The sequence below is a fragment of the Pipistrellus hanaki genome, assembly GCF_964339955.1.
Source record: "Pipistrellus hanaki genome assembly, chromosome: 16".
Lineage (NCBI taxonomy): Eukaryota > Metazoa > Chordata > Mammalia > Chiroptera > Vespertilionidae > Pipistrellus > Pipistrellus hanaki.
The window spans coordinates 19,596,619-19,615,743 of NC_140518.1; the positions used below are offsets into that span (position 1 = coordinate 19,596,619).

Sequence of the window (19,125 nt, forward strand, 5' to 3'; positions counted from 1 at the left end):
AAACTAAAACCACGGAAGTTAAGTGACTAGTCCGACGTCCTTATTTTCTAAGCCTTAATTTACTATTTTCCCAGTGATTCCTAAACCTAGCTTATTAGAAAATATCCTGTTTATTTTATTTTATTTTTTTTAATATATTTTATTGATTTTTTACAGAGAGGAAGGGAGAGGGATAGAGAGTTAGAAACATCCATGAGAGAGAGTCATCGATCAGCTGCCTCTTGCACACCCCCTACTGGGGATATGCCCGCAACCAAGGTACATGCCCTTGACCGGAATCGAACCCGGGACCTTTCAGTCCCCAAGCCGACGCTCTATCCATTGAGCCAAACCGGCCTCGGCAGAAAATATCCTGTTTAAAACTCTAAAGGAACTTCTTTATTAGCATATAGGTTCCCACTCCTACCTATTGTTTTGTTTTTGTTTGGGGTGTTGTTGTTTTTTTTAATTGATTTTAGAGAGGAAGGGAGAGGGAGAGAGAAATGGAAACATCAATGATGAGAGAGAATCATTGATTGATTGCCTCCTGCATGCCCCCTATTGGGGATCAAGCACCCAACCCAAGCAAACTAGCATGCCCTGACCAGGAATCAACTCATGATCTCCTGGTTCATTGGTTTACATTCAACCACTGAGCTATACCAGCCAAACAGGAAGTTACATTTTTAACAAACTCCCTATTTGGTTCTTATGCAGAAACCTCACCTCGGCATACATGTGTATTTGGGAACCCTTGTTTAAAGCTTTATTGTATTATTAACCCATTTTAACCTGTATGATTAAAATATAAGTGAGGTGGTTACTTCACCAACTGTTTATAAGGACATAAAGTGATATTCTCAAGTTATGCCTGAAAGAAGAGCAGCGCAGGGAGTTTTTATCAAAGGGAATGTAACCTACAAATGAAAATATGGATAAACAAAATCAGAACCAAGCCAGGAATGATATAGTTTCCAGGGGCTAGTGATGGGGGAGGGAGATTGACTATAACAGGGCACAAAGGAACTTTTTGCAATGATGGAAATGTTTTATATCTTGATTCATTATTGTTCAGCTAAATATATATGTCAAAACTCATATAATATAGACCCAGAAAAGTGATTTACTATATGTACATTATCAATAAATCTGATTTCTCTTTTTAAACCAAGGCAGGAGGAAATTTTGGGTAGGAGTTTTTCAAATTACCATCTGTAACATTAAACATTTAGTTAAATAGATTCTTGTTCTTTAAAGGCTAAGGTTTTTCTATTAATATATAGCAATTAAAGTACTGTTAAAAGAGCATGTATATTAATTATTCCCTTTTCATTAATATTTCTAACTAGTTTTCTTGCATTTGTTTTACAGGGTCCACATATAGCTTCCGTTACATTAGCTGCTTACGAATGCAATTCAGTTAATTTCCCTGAACCACCCTATCCTGACCAGATTATTTGTCCACCTGAAGAGGGCATTGAAGGATCCGTTTCTTTGTGGAGCATCATCTCAAAAGTTAGGATTGAGGCCTGCATGTGGGTAAGATATCTGTTCTTATATTTGTCTAAAGTTAATCTGCCTGTATGGTTTGTTGTACCTTTTTGAAATTGAGTCCAAACATACCAAGTCAGTAAATAACTAATTCATGAAGCCATTAGCTGCCTATTTCCAAGTAAAACAAATCCTTTATAGCCTTTTCTACTCATTAATGACATTCAGAAAGAAGGCATGAAGCCATAGGTACCAAGTAGACAATAGCAGGGTCAAGGAGTATGGATGATGCAACTATTCTACTTAGTAAAATTTTGCCAATATTTATATATTTGATAAACACATATCAGGTGCTTATATATTAGTCTCAAATTGGTAAATGTTATGTCTGTCTCCTAAATTTAAATACTTGGTGTTTATTCTTAGAAGACTCATTTTATTCTCTGAATTGTTATAATACTAAAGTAGGGTGAAACATTTCTTCGTAAACCAGGAGTTACTGTAGTGGAGGCATCAGACTCTATGGCTGTATATTGTGATCTTACTTTCAGCTGTGCTGATGTTTTCTTTTTATTATTTGCTTCAGTATATTTTGGGAAGTTTTTAGACTACATGTTCAGTGGCAAAATGTATTTTAACCCATACAAAACACTCTTTTTTTAAAAATATATTTTATTGATTTTTTTTTTTTTTTTTTTTTTTTTTTACAGAGAGGAAGAGAGAGGGATAGAGAGTTAGAAACATCGATGAGAGAGAATCATTGATCAGCTGCCTCTTGCACACCTCCTACTGGGGATGTGCCCACAACCAAGATACATGCCCTTGACTGGAATCGAACCTAGGACCCTTCAGTTTGCAGGCCGTCTATCACTGAGCCAAACCGGTTTCGACCAAAACACTCTTTTTATGTGCTTAAATTTATTCAGGTTGTCTATCATTAAGGAATAGTTCATTTGCTCAAAACTTCCTATTGCTGCCCAAACCGGTTTGGCTCAGTGGGTAGACCATCAACCTGCAGACTGAGGGGTCCCAGGTTCGATTTCGGTCAAAGGTATGTACCCTGGTTGCGGGCACATCCCCAGGTGTGTAGGAGGCAGCTAATTGATATTTCTCTTTCATCGATGATTCTAACTCTCTATCCCTCTACCTCCCTCTCTGTAAAAAGTCAATAAAGAATATTTTTTTAAAAAACAACTTCCTGTTACTATGTCAATTATTTTTAATTCATCATTTACATTTATTAAGTTATATATTACCTACAACTTTTTCACTAACAGTTTCTTATCAAATAAAAATTGTGGAACAGCCGAAACCGGTTTGGCTCAGTGGTAGAGCCTCGGTGTGCAGACTGAAAGGTCCCGGGTTCGATTCCGGTCAGGGGCATGTACGTTGGTTGCGGGCACATCCCCGGTGGGGGGTGCAGGAGGCGGCTGGTCGATGTTTCTCTCTCATCGACGTTTCTGGCTCTCTATCTCTCTTTCTTCCTCTCTGTAAAAAAATCAATAAAATATATATTTTTTTAAAAATTGTTGAATAGATCACTTAAAAATCTTAACTAAAGAGGAATATGAATACTGTGCCCACAGAAGAGGCAGAGTTTTCAAAGACATCTATGTGGTAGCAATTATGTTGTATTTTAAAAGAATTATAAGGGAAAGGCCATACATTGTACTTGCTGAATATGAAAGACAGGAAAAATTGTCATGTTTCCTGTTACTCTTTCATAAACACTGGGAACAGATTCATTGTACTAGTTGCCTGTGTTTTTTAAATTTGACCACATTAGTCTTTTGATGAAATATTTTTATTAAAATAACAGGAGATACTTGGAACATACTAGAAAGGGGCTATGTATATAGACTTTAGTTTTCTATTTTTCTTTTGTTCTTTCAAAAATGATTTATGCAGCTGGATTAACACCAATGCCAATAAAGAAAAGCTTCCATCCCAGCTGGCAGTGGTAACTATCTCCTATAAGCTCCCACAGTGCACATTGTCTGAAGTGCTCATTTGGCCTGGCTTTTCATTCATACCTTAAATTAGTCAACTTGGTTCGTACAATGGCTTACTTCCCCAAATAAATTTTAAGCTCCTAAAAAAATACAGATTGTGCATTAAATTTATTACTCCTATAGCACTCAGCATTAGACTTTGCAAATGTACAAAAATGTGAATAAATACTGATTGCCCTAGCCGGTGTGGCTCAGTTACTGGGTATCATTCTGTGCACCAAAAGGTTGCTGGTTCAATTCCTGCTCAGGACACATGCCCTGGTTGAGGGCTCAGTCTCCAGTGTGGAGTGTCCCAGAGGCAGCTGATTGATGTTCCACTCTCACATCATTGTTTCTCTAGCTTTCCCTTCCTCTCTAAAAATTAATAAAAAAAATATTTTTAAAAATAAAAAATAGATACTAATTGGTTGAATGTTTGCTTTTCATATTTCGTTTTTTGACAACTGTCTTGGGTCAAGTGAAAAATGTGGCACATATCAAGTTGTCTAAATTTTTTCCATTGTTCTTAACGTTTATAAGGACAGTCCTTTCAACAAAGAGTGCTGGGAAAACTGAATATCCACATGCAAAAGAGTGAAGTTGGGCCGTTACCTTACACCATATACAAAAATTAACTCAAAATGCATCATATACATAAACTTAAGAGCTAAAATTATAAAAACTCTTTGAAGAAAATTTAGAGAAAAATCTACATGGTTTTGAATTTGGCACTCATTTCTTTTTTTAAATATTTATTTTTATTGATTTCAGAAAGGAAGGGAGAAGGAGAGATAGAAACATCAATTAATGATGAGAGAATCACTGATTGGCTGCCTCCTGCACCTCCCACACTGGGAATGGAGCTGAAAACCGTGAGCTCCCGGTTCATCCACTGCAACATGCCGGCCAGGATGGCAATCATTTCATAAATGTAACACCAAAAAGTTAGGTAACAAAAGGAAAGTTGATCAATTGAACTTTACTAACATTTAAACCTTGTGCATGAAATTCTCTATCAAGAGAGTGAGTCCAGCTGAGGTGGCTTAGTGGTGGAGTGTTGACCCAAGTGTCACCAGTTGATTCCCATTCTGGGCACTGCCCAGGTTACAGGCTCAACCCCCAGGAGGGGGCATGCAGGAGGCCCAGGATCGATGATTCTCTCTCACCATTGATTTTTCTCTCTTTCCTCACTTCCTCTCTCCGAAATCAATAAAAACACTTTTTTTTTTTTTTTTTTTTAAATATGTGTGTGTGTGTGTGTGTGTGTGTGTGTGTAATGTGTGGTCAATTAAGTATAAGACTTGTAGCTCTTTATTTCATTTCAATTGATAATTACTTTTTAACTTGAAGGAAATTTGTAAGAAATTTGAGTCATGATTGCTTTCAGAACAATGTAACATTTGACTTGAGTTTTAGAAGTGTGAGGCTGATGTTGTTGGGACATAAAGTGACATTTAATATCACAGTGTGTCCATGGTTTACTCATTCTTGGATGCTTAGAATTTGTGTTAGGCAATCACTGTAAGCTATAATTATAGACACTGTATCAGAGTACATACCCTGAAGAATACCAAGGACAGAGAGGTATATACATGTCTAGTATAATATCTAACATTGTGTATGGACAACCCATGGATAAATTAACCCACTTAATTTTTAAAAATCTTAAAGTTTTATGAACACATACAGCACTTACCACGTGCTGACCTTTGTTTTAAATGCTTTTTCGGTTATTAAGGTGTTCAATCTCCTTAGTTCTATGAGGTGGGTGCTATTATTATCTCAGTTTTACAAATGGAGAAACTGAGGCAGAGATGTTGAGAAACCGACCTAAGGACTCAACTAGTCCAGAGTGGCCCTGAGATTGTTCAGAGTCCATGTTTTGTTTGTTTTTTGTTGTTGTTTTTGCTTGTTTTTTTTAATATATTTTATTGATTTTTCACAGAGAGGAAGGGAGAGGGATAGAGAGCTAGAAACATCGATGAGAGAGAAACATGGACCAGCTGCCTCCTTCATACTCCCCACTGGGGATGTGCCCACAACCAATGTACGTGCCCTTGACCGGAATCGAACCTGGGACCTTTCAGTCCTCAGACCGATGCTCTACCACTGAGCCAAACCGGTTTCGGCTCGTGTTTTTTTTTTTTTTTTTTTTTTTTTTTTTAATATATTTTATTGATTTTTTTACGGAGAGGAAGGTAGAGGGATAGAGAGAGACATCTATCAGCTGCCTCCTGCACACCCCCTACTGGGGATGTGCCCGCAACCAACATACATGCCCTTGACCAGAATTGAACCTGGGACCTTTCGGTCCACAGGATGACGCTCTATCCACTGAGCCAAACCGGTTTCGGCTGGAGTCTGTGTTTTTAACCACAGTTTGCCGACTCTCTCCAGCGACCCCCCTCGTGGTTTTGTTATTGTTCAGTGTTTCTATGGTAGATATTTGCTAATAAAAATCAAGAAATTCCTAAGTGATGAGAAGAAGAAAAAAGTTTTAGGAGTTCATGTTTTAAATAAAATAGGACAGTTAACTTTTCTTCTACTTTTCATTATGTAAAAAAATTTAAGTGCATAGTATTACATTATTAAATAGACATATTGTTCCCCAACTCCAGCTAATATTAACTCCTGGCTAATGCTGTTTTATATATACCCCTCCTCATTCTGCTCTCAGTTATCTCGAAGCATATCCTACATAACATATCACATTTCATCTGTAAATATATCTACTATAGAACTTTAAAAAAACACCAAAGAGAAATTAGGAATAGTCTCTTCAAATTAGTTGAACAGTTAGTATTCAAAATTTTTTGGTTGTATTTATTTATTTTCTTTTCTTTTCAAATTTATTTGTTATTGAAACTGGATTGTGCCGAAACCGGTTTGGCTCAGTGGTAGAGTGTCGGTCTGCGGACTGAAAGGTCCCAGGTTCGATTCCGGTCAGGGGCATGTACATTGGTTGCGGGCGCATCCCCAGTGGGGGGTGTGCAAGAGGCAGCTGGTCGATGTTTCTCTCTCATCGATGTTTCTAGCTCTCTCTCTCTCTCCCTTCCTCTCTGTAAGAAAATCAATAAAATATATTTTTTTAAAAAAGAAAGAAAAAAACTGGATTGTTTGTCAAGTGTAGTTTCCCACAGCCCTGATTTTACTGATTGTATTCTAGTTGGTATAATTTAAGTATGTTTCTATATTTCCTATATTTCCTGTGAGTTGATAGTTAGATTGAGAGGCTTGAAAAAATTTTCTTTCTGGCAAGAATATACTTCAGAGCCTTGTGTATTTCTGTCACAAGGTACAGTAATGTCTGGTTGTCTTTTGTGTGTATGATATTAGCACTATTACTATATGTTCATTATTTTATTAGGGGTTATAAAATAGGAATATCTCAATTGCATCATTTTTTCTTTAGTTATTGACTGAAATAACTTTATAAAGAGAAACTTCTTATCAGCAATTTAATTTCCCTGAAATATCATTCATATAGATAAGACAGGATAAATAATTGACCTTTCTCTTTGTTTCGTTTTTAAAATAGTAAGTTGGTCTAACACACTCCAAAGTTGACTGACTTTAACTTTTCCTGTTTAGTAAAGTATGGTTTGTTTTGTTTCTTTATCCTCCTCTATATATGTCTCTTCTCCCTTCTCTCTGTTTTTTTAACTAACTATAGCCTTATTCTTTCTTCAGAACTCTTTTTTTTTTTTTTTTTTTTAAATATATTTTATTGATTTTGTACAGAGAGGAAGGGAGAGAGATAGAGAGTTAGAAACATCGATGAGAGAGTGTCATCGATCAGCTGCCTCTTGCACACCCCCCACTGGGGATATGCCCGCAACCAAGGTACATGCCCCTGACCGGAATCGAATCCGGGACCCCTCAGTCCCCAAGCCGACGCTCTATCCACTGAGCCAAACCGGTCTCGGCTTTCTTCAGAACTCTTGATTCACATGTGGGTAATGCAGTTTCACTTGGATCATTGATTCTACACATTGAAATGTAGCACCGTGAACACAAAATCTTTGAATTTGATTATGTATCTTGGGGATTCTTTTCAAGGCATTTGTAGGCAAAGCCATGGGACAAAGCAAACAAAGGCCTAAAGTTGCTTCTTAGAACTAGCACATGCATTTTTCATTCACTCTGACTTAGGACAGAGAAGGATGGCTGCAAGTTGAGAATTTTCCTGGAGGCTATATGCCTCCTGCAGTATCACCTATGCTATGTTTGAGCCATGTAAGTTCAAACCAAGTTCCTGATTCTTTTACCTTTGTTTTTACCCTTAGATGTTGAGTTTGTTGGGGGGTGGGGGGGGGGAATTCTCTTCAAAAACAAGAATCTACAGAGAGACTAAAGCATGAGTCACTCAGTGTCCTAAGGAAATATAAACATTTTCCTGTGGTTAAAATTTATCCATCCTAATGTTGTTTTCAAGGGGCTTTCTGACCACAGTTTGTTAAAAATTTTAACTCTGCACTAAAAATTCTGTTGGGATTAAAGCAACATTCTAAATATCAGATTTCCTAGAAAATATTTGTCTAATAGCTAGATCAGTGAATGCTCATTACCAAATCATTTGAATATTTTAAAAGGGGGAGAAATGACAAAAATAATAGAGTATAAGTAGAGCTCAGGCTAGGTGGCTCAGTTGGTTGGAGGCTTATCCCATACACCAAAAAGTTATTCCAGATGTCCCCGTCCGAGGAACTGTATGGGAGACAACTGATGATGTTTCTCTCTCTCTCTCTCTCTCTCTCTCTCTCTCTCTCTCTTCCCTCTTCCTCTCTGTCTAAAAATCAATTAAAAAAGCATATCCTTGGGTAAGGATTATTAAAAAATAGAAGTAGATATGCAAGAGAACTAACATTAATTTCATGTCTATAATACACCAGGATTGTCTGACGGTTTTATGTATAGCATCTTGCCTGGTATTGCCTTGGTTAGTATGGGGGCCAGGATTCCTCCTAATTATGTACTAGTATATGCTTTTCTCACTTATGCCTACATCTCAATATACTTTTAGTGATATCGAAAAATGCAGATTTGATGTGTTTAGTGTCACTGTATTGGGAACAGAATCTTATGTGATTGTTTTGGTTTTTGACATAGGGTGTCGGTACAGCAATTGGAGAGTTGCCTCCGTATTTCATGGCCAGAGCAGCTCGACTCTCAGGTGCTGAGCCAGATGATGAAGAGTATCAGGAATTCGAAGAGATGCTGGAGAATGCAGAGGCTGCACAAGTAAGAGCAGTGAGCAGGGGGAAGGGGAGATAAATAGAATACTTTAATTATCCCCAAAGAGTTTATGATTAAGGTGAAATTGTTAGTAGTTTCTTTGAAGAAGACTGCTAATGTGAAAACAAAATTATACATGGTTTGGGATAGAACATTCAGAAAAGATGAAATATACAAGTGATTATCACCTTGATTTTAGAATAAGGAAATATAGAAAGCATCAACAAGACAACTCAGACTCAGCTAAAACACCTTGCCAGAAAATTAGTTAATTTCATGTCAGTGAGGTTAAGGAGCTGAAACATTCTTTGTCTGTTATGAGTTTATAAGTATAGTAAGTGCTCGTTTAACATAGTTATTAGGTCTGCAACTTTAACGAAATGACAAATAATGAAATAATATCGTTTTTGAGGGAAACGATATTATTCAAGGACCTGCTGTTTCACTAAGCAGACTATTGAATAAATAAGGGGAACAAAGGCTGAGTCCAAAATAGTAGAACTTCCGAATTAATATTTTGAAAGTAAGATCAACATAGTTTGCCGTGTTTAGATGAAATTATTTGGAATCTCCCAATAAGAAAGAACAATTCAGAGAAAGTTATTCTTTATCAGTGAGCAAGGAAAGGGCTTTTTACATTTGAGTGCAAACCATATATCAACCTGTATTTTAATGTTACAAAATGGGTATTTTAGTCTTTTCAGGAAAATTCCTAAGCATATCATTAACTGAGTCTCCATCTTAGGGATAACAACAGAAATCAAAATAGACCTAAATAAAAGGACATAAAAGAAGATATTTGAAAAACTGTATATAAAATACATTGCTCTCCCCAGATTTGTTCATTAATCTCTGAAGTTGTTTGAAAAATTGTTTTGTTGTCATGTGATTTTAAGTATGTATGTCCACATACGTGGGCACACATTTTTTTGAAGAGGAATGAGTTCCTATTTTCTTCTCAGTGGAATCTGACATCCAAGAAACCATTGCCACGAGGGGTGGAAACCTATTTTAATGGCGGGTGGACTTTGGTAAAAAAATTTTAAGTGGAAAATCAACCAAGAAGAGTTATAGTTTTTAAGTGAAAACAAATGTTCAAATATGACTATAGAATCTATGTATATATAAAAGCCTAAGTGACCAGGTAACTGTTCGCTTTGATGCGCACTGACCACCAGGGGGGGCAAACGCTCAGTGCAGGAGCGCCAGACACAGGGCTCACAGCTGGCGGGCACCAGTGACCCGGGTCTCTCCCGATCAGTACTGACTGGGCGCGAGCCCAGAGCAGATGCAGCAGGACCGGGGTGAGTGGGAGTGACAGGCAGGTGCAGCAGGTGGCGTTGGACTGCCAGTTTCAACCCAATTCTCACAAGCTACGCCAAGAGACCCCATCAGTGCACGAGTCCTCTGGTATCCAAATATAAAGCAAATTAATCAGCTGTGAACCTCTGCTCTGGGTGGTAAAGTGTCCTGGTATCTGCTTTACCTTGTCTGTCAAAGCATATTCTGCTTCTCTTACATCAGGATGCTTCTATTAAGGCTAAAAATTATTTCTAATCCAGATAACTTTTAAGTGTTTTTAATGCTTTTTAAATTCCAGATTTGACCTGTGTTTACTCTGAAGTAGCATGAAAAATGTACCCTTTTAATTTTATAGAAAACTACAAATCTAGAAGATGTTACCTCCTTATTTTTACGTGCTTAGAAGTAGAGTTAGAACCAGAACTCGGAAGCTTTCCTCAAAGCCTGGTGATTCTTGTTCTTTGGTTTATATGTAAGAATAAGGCACATAAAAGCTGAATGGAAGCTGTGTAGGGGTGAGGAGTAGGAGGGTCAGGCTTCCTTATTTAAAACCTCCATCTATTAGTTCCTGTAGATCTTTCCTTTGGGTGTTCTTGCAGTTGACATTCTGAAGTGAGGCTGAGGAATGGGAATTAGAGTTCTCTATTTACAGGACTAAGTCGGTTTTCACTTACCCTGCTTTGTGATCATTCTGTGTATGCCTACACACACATGTCCTGAGCCCAGAACTTTTGGTTCACTTTGTCTAGAGACTATACCTTATCTCTAGATAGTACTTGATGTTTTCCATGGGGCTAGGGAGGAAGTTGGCTGGGCTAAGTAGGAGTGGAACCTAGGAGTCTGGTTTTTATACAGTCTCCTTGTCTTCAGCCTTATCCCAGCCTCTTCTGCAATTCTGCTGAAGATCTTTTTGGAGTTCAATAGTACAAATCACTTTTCTTCTCTTCCATATCTTGCACTGCAGGTTCTCACGTATAATTAATGTTAGTTTCATCAAAGAGACAGTTCATGTTTCTATTTTCTGTATTTTGAGGAAAAATAGTAGAGGAGGGGACTGTTGCCAGTTTTCCATATTAAAAATTATCTCAAAGAATAATGTTTTAATTCTTTATTCAAAATAGAGTTTCTTGTCGTAGCTTGACAAAATAAGCTTTTTGCTCTTGCTAACATTGTAGACTATTACTATATCCAAACAAGATCTATTATACTTCGCTGTTTTGATACACTGCTGTGATAAATTGTTTTGTTTTGTTTTTAAGGTTTTCACAATGCAAATATATATATATGAGGCTAATATGCAAAGTGTCCCCACGGGAGTTTGACCAGGAGACAGGAGTTCTATTGCTCGCTATAACATATGCTGACCACCAGGGGGTGGCATGGAATGAAGGAAGGCCCCAATCGGCCCTGATCGCTGGCCAGGTCTAGGGACTCTACTCATGCACGAATTTCGTGCACTGGACCTCTAGTAAATGTATAACAATTTAAGAGAATTTTTTGTAATTTTCTTTTTAAATCAGGTATCGTTAAAAAAAAATGTTTTAATCTTAGGTTCTTTGTTTCTGTTTTATTTTCCAGATTTTCATCTTTTAATTTACATAAGTATTTGTAGTAATAAGTTTGAAGCATTCTAGAAGTATAAAAAGTTAAAAGTGAAAACCCACACACCTAATCCCCAAAGTAGGATAATGATTCTCTAATTCTAAGCTGTTTTCTTTGCATTTATAACTTTTTAAAATAAAAACTAGGATCATACTATACATATTAGGCTCAAGTTTCCCCTCCACATATAGACATTTGATATTGATTTTTAAGATTGTGCTCTTATTATGAAGTTACACAGCTCATTGTAGACAACTGTAAATATATCTCCTTAAAATTAATCCCTCCATTCTTCAGTCTTTTTCTCTATAAATATTTATAACAGTGAGTCATATTCTATTTATTTTTCTGTGATTTGTTTTAAATATAAAGTCATACTGTGAACATTTTTCAGTGTCATCAAATATTTTCTACATCTTTGCTTTTTATTACAAAGTATGTTTCTTGTATAAAATGTTAAAAATACAGATAAACAAAAAAAGAAAAAACTTTAACTTGTTCATTTATCAATTTTTTATATTTAGTATATTTTTCATTTTCTTGACATTTTTAAGAAAATCCCTGTTGTCATATGCTATCAACATTTTCTTCATGTTGTTTATTGTGCTTTGTTTTCTTTTAAGAATAGAAAATTTTACATTTTTAATATCAATATCTTAGACATTTTCTTTTAGAATAATCTCTAAAATTATCTTCCTGAACCCTGACAATTAGGTAGTAAATATTTAGCTCTGTTTTCTTTATTTTACTAGAGGCCCGGTGCACAAACTTGTGCATGCGTGGGTTTGGCTAGCCCTGAACGGAGCCGGGCTGGCGGGGCGAGGTGGCGCGTGAGGCTGGCCGGCCGGCTTCGCTCCGATCAGGGTGGGGGACCAATCCGGGGCGGTTGGCTGTCGCAGTACACATGGTAATGACCATCATTCTGAGTGCTTGGCTTTTATATATATAGATTGCTAAATCTTTACTCTATTACAATATTTTACCTATCATATAATGTAGGGACCTAACTTTTTCTTTTTCAATTAATTAGCTATTTGTATATTCCATCATTGTTTTCCCAGTGATTTAATTTAGTTTTGACTTACATTTTGTTATAAATTGCATATTATATCTTTACAAATAGTTATTGGTAGTATTTTTAAAGCTACGTATTAGGTTTTTTTGTAAGCTATTAGGTTATTTGTAAGCTATAATTTTACTGACATCTTTTTTTCAAAATATATTTTCATTCATTTCAGAGAAGAAGGGAAAGGAAGAGAGAGATAGAAATATCAACAAGGAGAGAGAATCACTGATTGGCTGCCTCCTGCACACCCCACACTGGTGATCAAACCCACAACCTGGCATGTGCCCTGACTCTGTCTAGGAATTGAACCGTAACCTCCTGGCTCATAGATTGGTGCTCAACCACTGTGCCATGCTGGCCAGGCTTACTGACATCTTTTTAGTTATACATTATTGATTGTGATTTAAAAGTTCTTACAGTAATCAGCTTTCACAAAGACCCAAAAGTTAATCTAACTTTGGTGTTGGAATTTCCTTATAAATACATGTATGACATGTATCTATTGCTCCCTCCCCAATTTGATGGGAGAAATAAAATATAGAGAAGGTAGCAGTAACTGAAACAGCAAAATAGTAAAAAGATTAATTATGAATGAGTACTTGAATTTTAAGATCGCCTGAGACTTAGGTAGAAAGTGTGTTTTTTATTCCTTTGGTAGAATAAGTTTATCAGCAGGAAGAGTGGGGGGGGAAAATACTTGGCTCTCATTGCTTTACCATGTGCTCTCCAACTAGGATAAAGGGTGTATGCTTTTACAAGGAAGTTGTTACTAGGTAACAATTTTAAAGCTAAGTATTTGCTTAAATTCCAGTGTTGATTGATAGTTGGATTTTATACTATAGATATTTTGAGGGGGGGAGATTAATACATTTATTTGAATTCTGATTCCTTTTGCTATCTAATTTATTTTCATGAGTTTGGTATTGAGATTAGCCAGTATTTTTCCACCAGGCTGACATCCTTTTGCTCTTGGCTTTCTGTCATGTTTTTACTACATGTCTGTGGGAGGTAGACATAAATGAATGTAGTTTCCTATGACCTTCAGCAATTCTAGCATCATTTGTAAAGGTTAGGTCATCTGACTCCCTCCTTACCTCCCTTATCTAGTCGTTCTTTTTATTTTTTAATCCTCATCCAAGGATTTGTTTTTATTAGTTTTTAGAAAGAGAAGGGGGGGAGAGAGAGAAAGAGAAACATGGATGTGAAATGTCTTCTTTCTCTTCCCACTCCTAGTTCAGACCTTAATTACTAGGTCCCTGAACATTTCCAGCAACTTCCTAATATGTCTCCTCTTAACTAGTCTTTTTTTCTTTCTTTCTTTCTTTTTTCTTCTTCTTTTTTTTCTTTTCTGAAAACTACCTCTGGTCATAGAACTTGGCTGCTCAAAAACCTTCCAACCCCTGGAAATTGTCTGTCTTTCTTGTGTACTAATTACTTGCTACCTTATTTTAAAACTATGAACTTTTCTTATCTCTCCCAAGAGTCTGTAAGCTCTTTAAGGGGAGGCCGAAAAAATGTGTGCATTTTCAACAATGCCTGCCTGGTCTTGCACACACTACTCATGAGGTAGATATTTGGAATAAACTAAGAAATATCAAGTAAGAGGGAACATGTAGCATTACATGGAATATGTTTACTTCATATTACTCTACTGCAAAATAAAATGTAAAAGTGTAATAAATATAGAAATTATTGAGATTTCAAATCATTAAGAAGAAAGATTGGGTGGAAGGGGTCGGTAGGGGGAAAAAAACAAAGGGGACATTCTAAGACTTTCAACAATAAAGATAAATTTAAAAACCAAGAAGCCCTGGCTGGTTTGGGTCAGTGGATAGAGTGTCCGCCTGTGGACTGAAGGGTCTTGGGTTCCATCCCAGTCAAGGTCACATGCCAGTAGGGGGCATGCAGGAGGCAGTCAATCAGTGATTCTCTCTCATCATTAATGTTTCTCTTTCCCTCTCCCTTCCTTTCTAAAATCAATTTTAAAAATTTTTAGAAGAGGAAAGATTGAGCAGTTTGCATCTTTTCGTTTAATAGTCACCTTAGAGCAAGATTAAAGATAAATTAGAAGGCATTATACACAAATGACATAATTTTTAATTCTGAGGAGGGTGAAGTGATCTCTGGTTTTAATTTTCATCTCTGATGATTCGAGACGTTGAGCATTTTTTCCCCATATGTCTCTTGGCCACCTGTATGTCCTCTTTGGAGAAGTGTCTACTTAGGTCCTCGCCCATTTTTAAAATTGTATTATTTGTTTCAGTCTTGAGTTTTATAAGTTCCTTCCACTGGTAAATTTTGGATATTGACCCCTTATCATGGTGAATATGTTCTCCCGGGAGCACGCCTGCCTTTTCTCCGTCCTCTCCCCCTCTCCTTCCCCCACGGGCATCTATCTATCTCCTAAGCTCGAAGGACCCTGCAAGGCTCACAGCCAGGGCAGCAGTGGACAGTGTCATGTTGTCCTGGGCAAAACCGCCAATGCTGTCCCAGCATTTATAAGCAAAAATTAATAAAAACATACCCTTTCTTGTTCCACTGTCCCCAGCTTTAATTAGCATCCTCTAAAATTCATCTGAACTTGTGAAGTTTTTCTTGCATGAACTCAAGAACCCACACACTACCAGCTGGCCCTAGGCAGACCCGCTAAGGGCCGGATCCCCTTTCCAGTGACAGTACCATGCCGTTTTTAATATTTTTTAAAATTATGTTTAGAAAGAGAAGGAGAGAGAAGGAGAGAAACAATCGCCTGCCTCCCGCACCCCCTCCACCAGGACAGAACCAGGCAGCCTGGGCGTGGGAACCAAACTGCTACCTTTTGGTGCCTGGGAGAATGCTCAGCTAACTGAGCCACACTGGCCATTAATATCATTAATATCATTCCTATCAGTAATAGAAAATTGTGAATTAAGTCAGAAATTCAAATTTCTTAAAACTTTATTTTTTTAAAAGAATGCAATTATTTTCCTCCACATTTACATTGGCTTGCTAGTCTTTCTCTGGAATATATAAAATTCATGAGTCTGTTAGTTTAAGTATTTCCTCAAAGCTATTTTATAGTTTCTGAATTTTATTTTATTTTAAGGGAATATTTTTAAGCTTTTGTTTAGGGCTGTGGTATTTAAATTAATTAAAACTTGTTCCCTGCAGTTGGTTGGAACATCGTTCCATACCCAGAAGGTTGCAGGTTCAATTTTACTATCAGGGCACATGGGTTTGATTCCCAGTGGGGGCATGTACAGGAAGCAACCAATGTATGTTTCTCACATTGACATTTCTCTCTCTCTCTCTCAAAATTAATAAAAACATACCCTCCACCCTAACCAGTTTGGCTCATTGGATAAAGTGTTGGCCTGTCAACTGAAGGGTGCCCTGTTTGATACCGGTAAGGGGCACACACCTGGGTTGTGGGCTCGACCCTCAGTAGGGGGTGTGCAGGAGACAACTGATCAGTGATCCTCTCTCATCGTTGATGTTTCTGTCTCTCTCCTTCCCTCTTTCTGAAATCAATAAAAATATGTATTTTTTTTAAATGACCTCAGGTGAGGGTTAAAAAATAATAATTAGCCGAAGCCAGTTTGGCTCAGTGGTAGAGCATCGGTCTGCGGACTGAAAGGTCCCAGGTTCGATTCCGGCCAAGGGCATGTACATCGGTTGCGGGCACATCCCCGGTAGGGGGTGTGCAAGAGGCAGCTGGTCGATGTTTCTCTCTCATCGACATTTCTAGCTCTCTATCTCTCTCCCTTCCTCCTCTCTGTGAAATATCAATAAAATATATTTAATTAAAAAAAATAATAATAATAATTAAAACTTGCCACTTGTCTAATTTATTGAAGCTAAATCCCAATTAAGTTTAAATGCTAATATATTTTTGCTTATTAATTTGTGTTAAATATATTTAAGGCCACAACACTTTTATTAGCTTAATAGAATTTTTTATCCTGTTTAGAAATTTCAAGTCATTTACATTCTTTTATTAGTGAAAACACATAACACCAAAATAAAGTTTGTTCATTGCAATGGTAGTTCTCATTCTTGTGGCCAGTGCAATTTCTTTTTATGCGTTACCCAGTGAGTATCCCCCTCATACATGGGGATAATTAAAGGTTCTTTTGACATTCTTTTGATGATAGAATATCTGTTTGATCATTTGAGTTTAGAGACTATGGGAAAGCATTTAATAATGATTATTTATACACTCACTTAAGTGCTTTAACGTTCCTTTGATGCTATTCTCTGTTAAGCACATTTTCCTATGAAGTGTTTGTAGCTGCCCACACCATGTCAGTGCCTGCTGGTTTTTCCCCTTGTGAAGTTTCTGTTCCTTTACATTCAGAGATTTATGAAAGAGTCCCTGGTGTGGATGATCTGAAACCCACCAGGACTCATTCTCATATAACTTGGGGCCATTTGAACACTCTGGGTGTCAGTTGTTGCTGGGACCTGTTTTTGACTCTGTTGAACCTTTGTTGGCTGTGGTTTGTCTGGCCATCACATGACTTCTCTGAAAATTCCCCCTCCCCTTCATTTCCAGTAAACTATTTGAGTAGGAGTGAGTCAGAGTGAAACCAGCTTCCCTGTAACCACAGGGCCTGTTAAAGAATTTGTTAACGTGGACTCTAGAGGGTTTGCATTAAGCTTTGCTATGGTTTGTGTTGTGTCAGGAGTTCCACAGAAAAGCTTCCTGCTCTCACGGTCTCTGGCTTGTTTGCAAAGGGTTAACTGATAGACGTTGCCTTCATGAGCATCAGAGACACCTTAAACACATTTTTTTTTTTTAATCATTTAAAGGCCGAGGCTTATTGTAGTTTCTCTTTTCAGAATCATCCAACCACACCCAAGAGCATTTAGTTTTTGAAAAGGCAGGCCTTTTCTCCTTTTGAGCTGGCTCATGATTTTACCACAAAGTACCATCAAGATTAAGCAATTTTCAGTGGTCTCTCTTGAAGGATTCTGTTGCAGGATATTGCGACTGACTAGCAGAGTTTATTTGGTACTTGAAAGTCACTTACTTGCGTTTGGTTCCACAAGAAAAGGTAGCGTTTAAAGTAATTGTGTAGGTGTGGTCCTTAAAGAAGCCGTGGGCATGCGATGCAGGAGCCGACAGGGCTGTCTGCCGAGGACAGGACATTGTGGATGTCACTCATTCATCGGTGCCAGGAGTCAGAGTGCTCTCTGTCACACACAACACACAGTTGTAATCTCTAAACACACTTAGCATGATTTATGGTGGGATTCTTAATGCCTCATTTTATTTGCTTTCTCAGGAAAGTTTTACTTTATTTAAACTCTTTTCCCTGGCCGGGTGGCTCAACTGGTTAGAGCATCATTCCCCCATACACCAAGGTTGCAGATTCAATCTCCGGTCTGGGCACATACAAGAATCAGCAATGAATGCATAAATAAGTGGGACAACAAATTTCTCTCTCACCCTCTCCTTCTTCCTCTCCCACTTGTTCTCCTTTCCTCTCTCTGTCTCTGTCTCTCTCTGTCTCTCTTTCTCTCTAACCTAGGGGTGTCGAACTCAATCGGAGAAAGGGCCAAAATCTAAAATCCAGCCTAAATTGCGGGCCGAATGGTTTACTGAACAGTCATAAACTGACAATGTCATAAACTGACAGCGGAGTGCAGTGATGACAGCGCGGTGCGGGCCACATTGCAAGGCCTGGCGGGCTGGATTTGGCCCGAGGGCCTTGTGTTTGACATATGTGCTCTAACCAATCAATTTTTAAAAAAAATAAAATAAACTCTTCCAGACTTTTTATCTTTCTTCATTTTCTGGCTCTCCTCTATTTCTTTAACCCATTCTTATAATAGTAACCAACTGAACAGGACAGAGAGCTATAACTTGATGCAGGCTATTGAATGGTCCTAGGAAATTGTACTTTCCTGAATCCATTTGTTTTTAGTTGTGCATTTCTATATTCATCTTGGCAGAGTTTTATTTAAATAATTAATTTAATGGCCTGGCTGGCCTGGCTCAGTGGTTGAGCATTGACCTATGAACCAGGACATCACTATTCCATTCCTGGTCAGGGCACATGCCTGGGTTGCAAGCTCAATCCCCAGTAGGGGGGTGTGTAGGAGGCTGCCGATCAGTGATTCTCTCTCATCATTGATGTTTCTAGCTCTCTCTCCCTCTCCCTTCCTCTCTGAAGTCAATAAAAATATTTTTTAAATAAATAAACTTAATGAATACTTTTAAATCCAACCTCCTAAAAATAAATTTTTTTCTAAAAATAGTTTTTATTTGCCTAATTTTTTTTGTAACAAATAAATTTAGCTGAAAGAACTGGGGGAATTTTTGATTTAGTTATTCCTCACAGAAAAGAATACAAAGTAATGGAAGTTTAAAATTGTTTATATTCTAGCAAGGCTCACTAACTCTCAATGATCAAATTAAAATAGAAAAAACTTTCGATAAAGTTATTCTAATTGAAATTAGATGATTTTAAGATG

General features: G+C 37.4%; 1 protein-coding gene across 1 annotated transcript in view; it reads left to right on the forward strand.

Moving 5' to 3' along the window:
- Nucleotides 1-19,125, forward strand: part of VMP1 (vacuole membrane protein 1) — a 99,902-nt gene that overhangs the window by 34,860 nt on the left and 45,917 nt on the right. Inside the window, exons 6-7 of the mRNA XM_084861747.1 lie at nucleotides 1,351-1,518; nucleotides 8,571-8,702. Of these exons, the coding sequence (XP_084717873.1) occupies nucleotides 1,351-1,518; nucleotides 8,571-8,702 (300 nt within the window). The remainder of the gene's footprint in view (nucleotides 1-1,350; nucleotides 1,519-8,570; nucleotides 8,703-19,125) is intronic.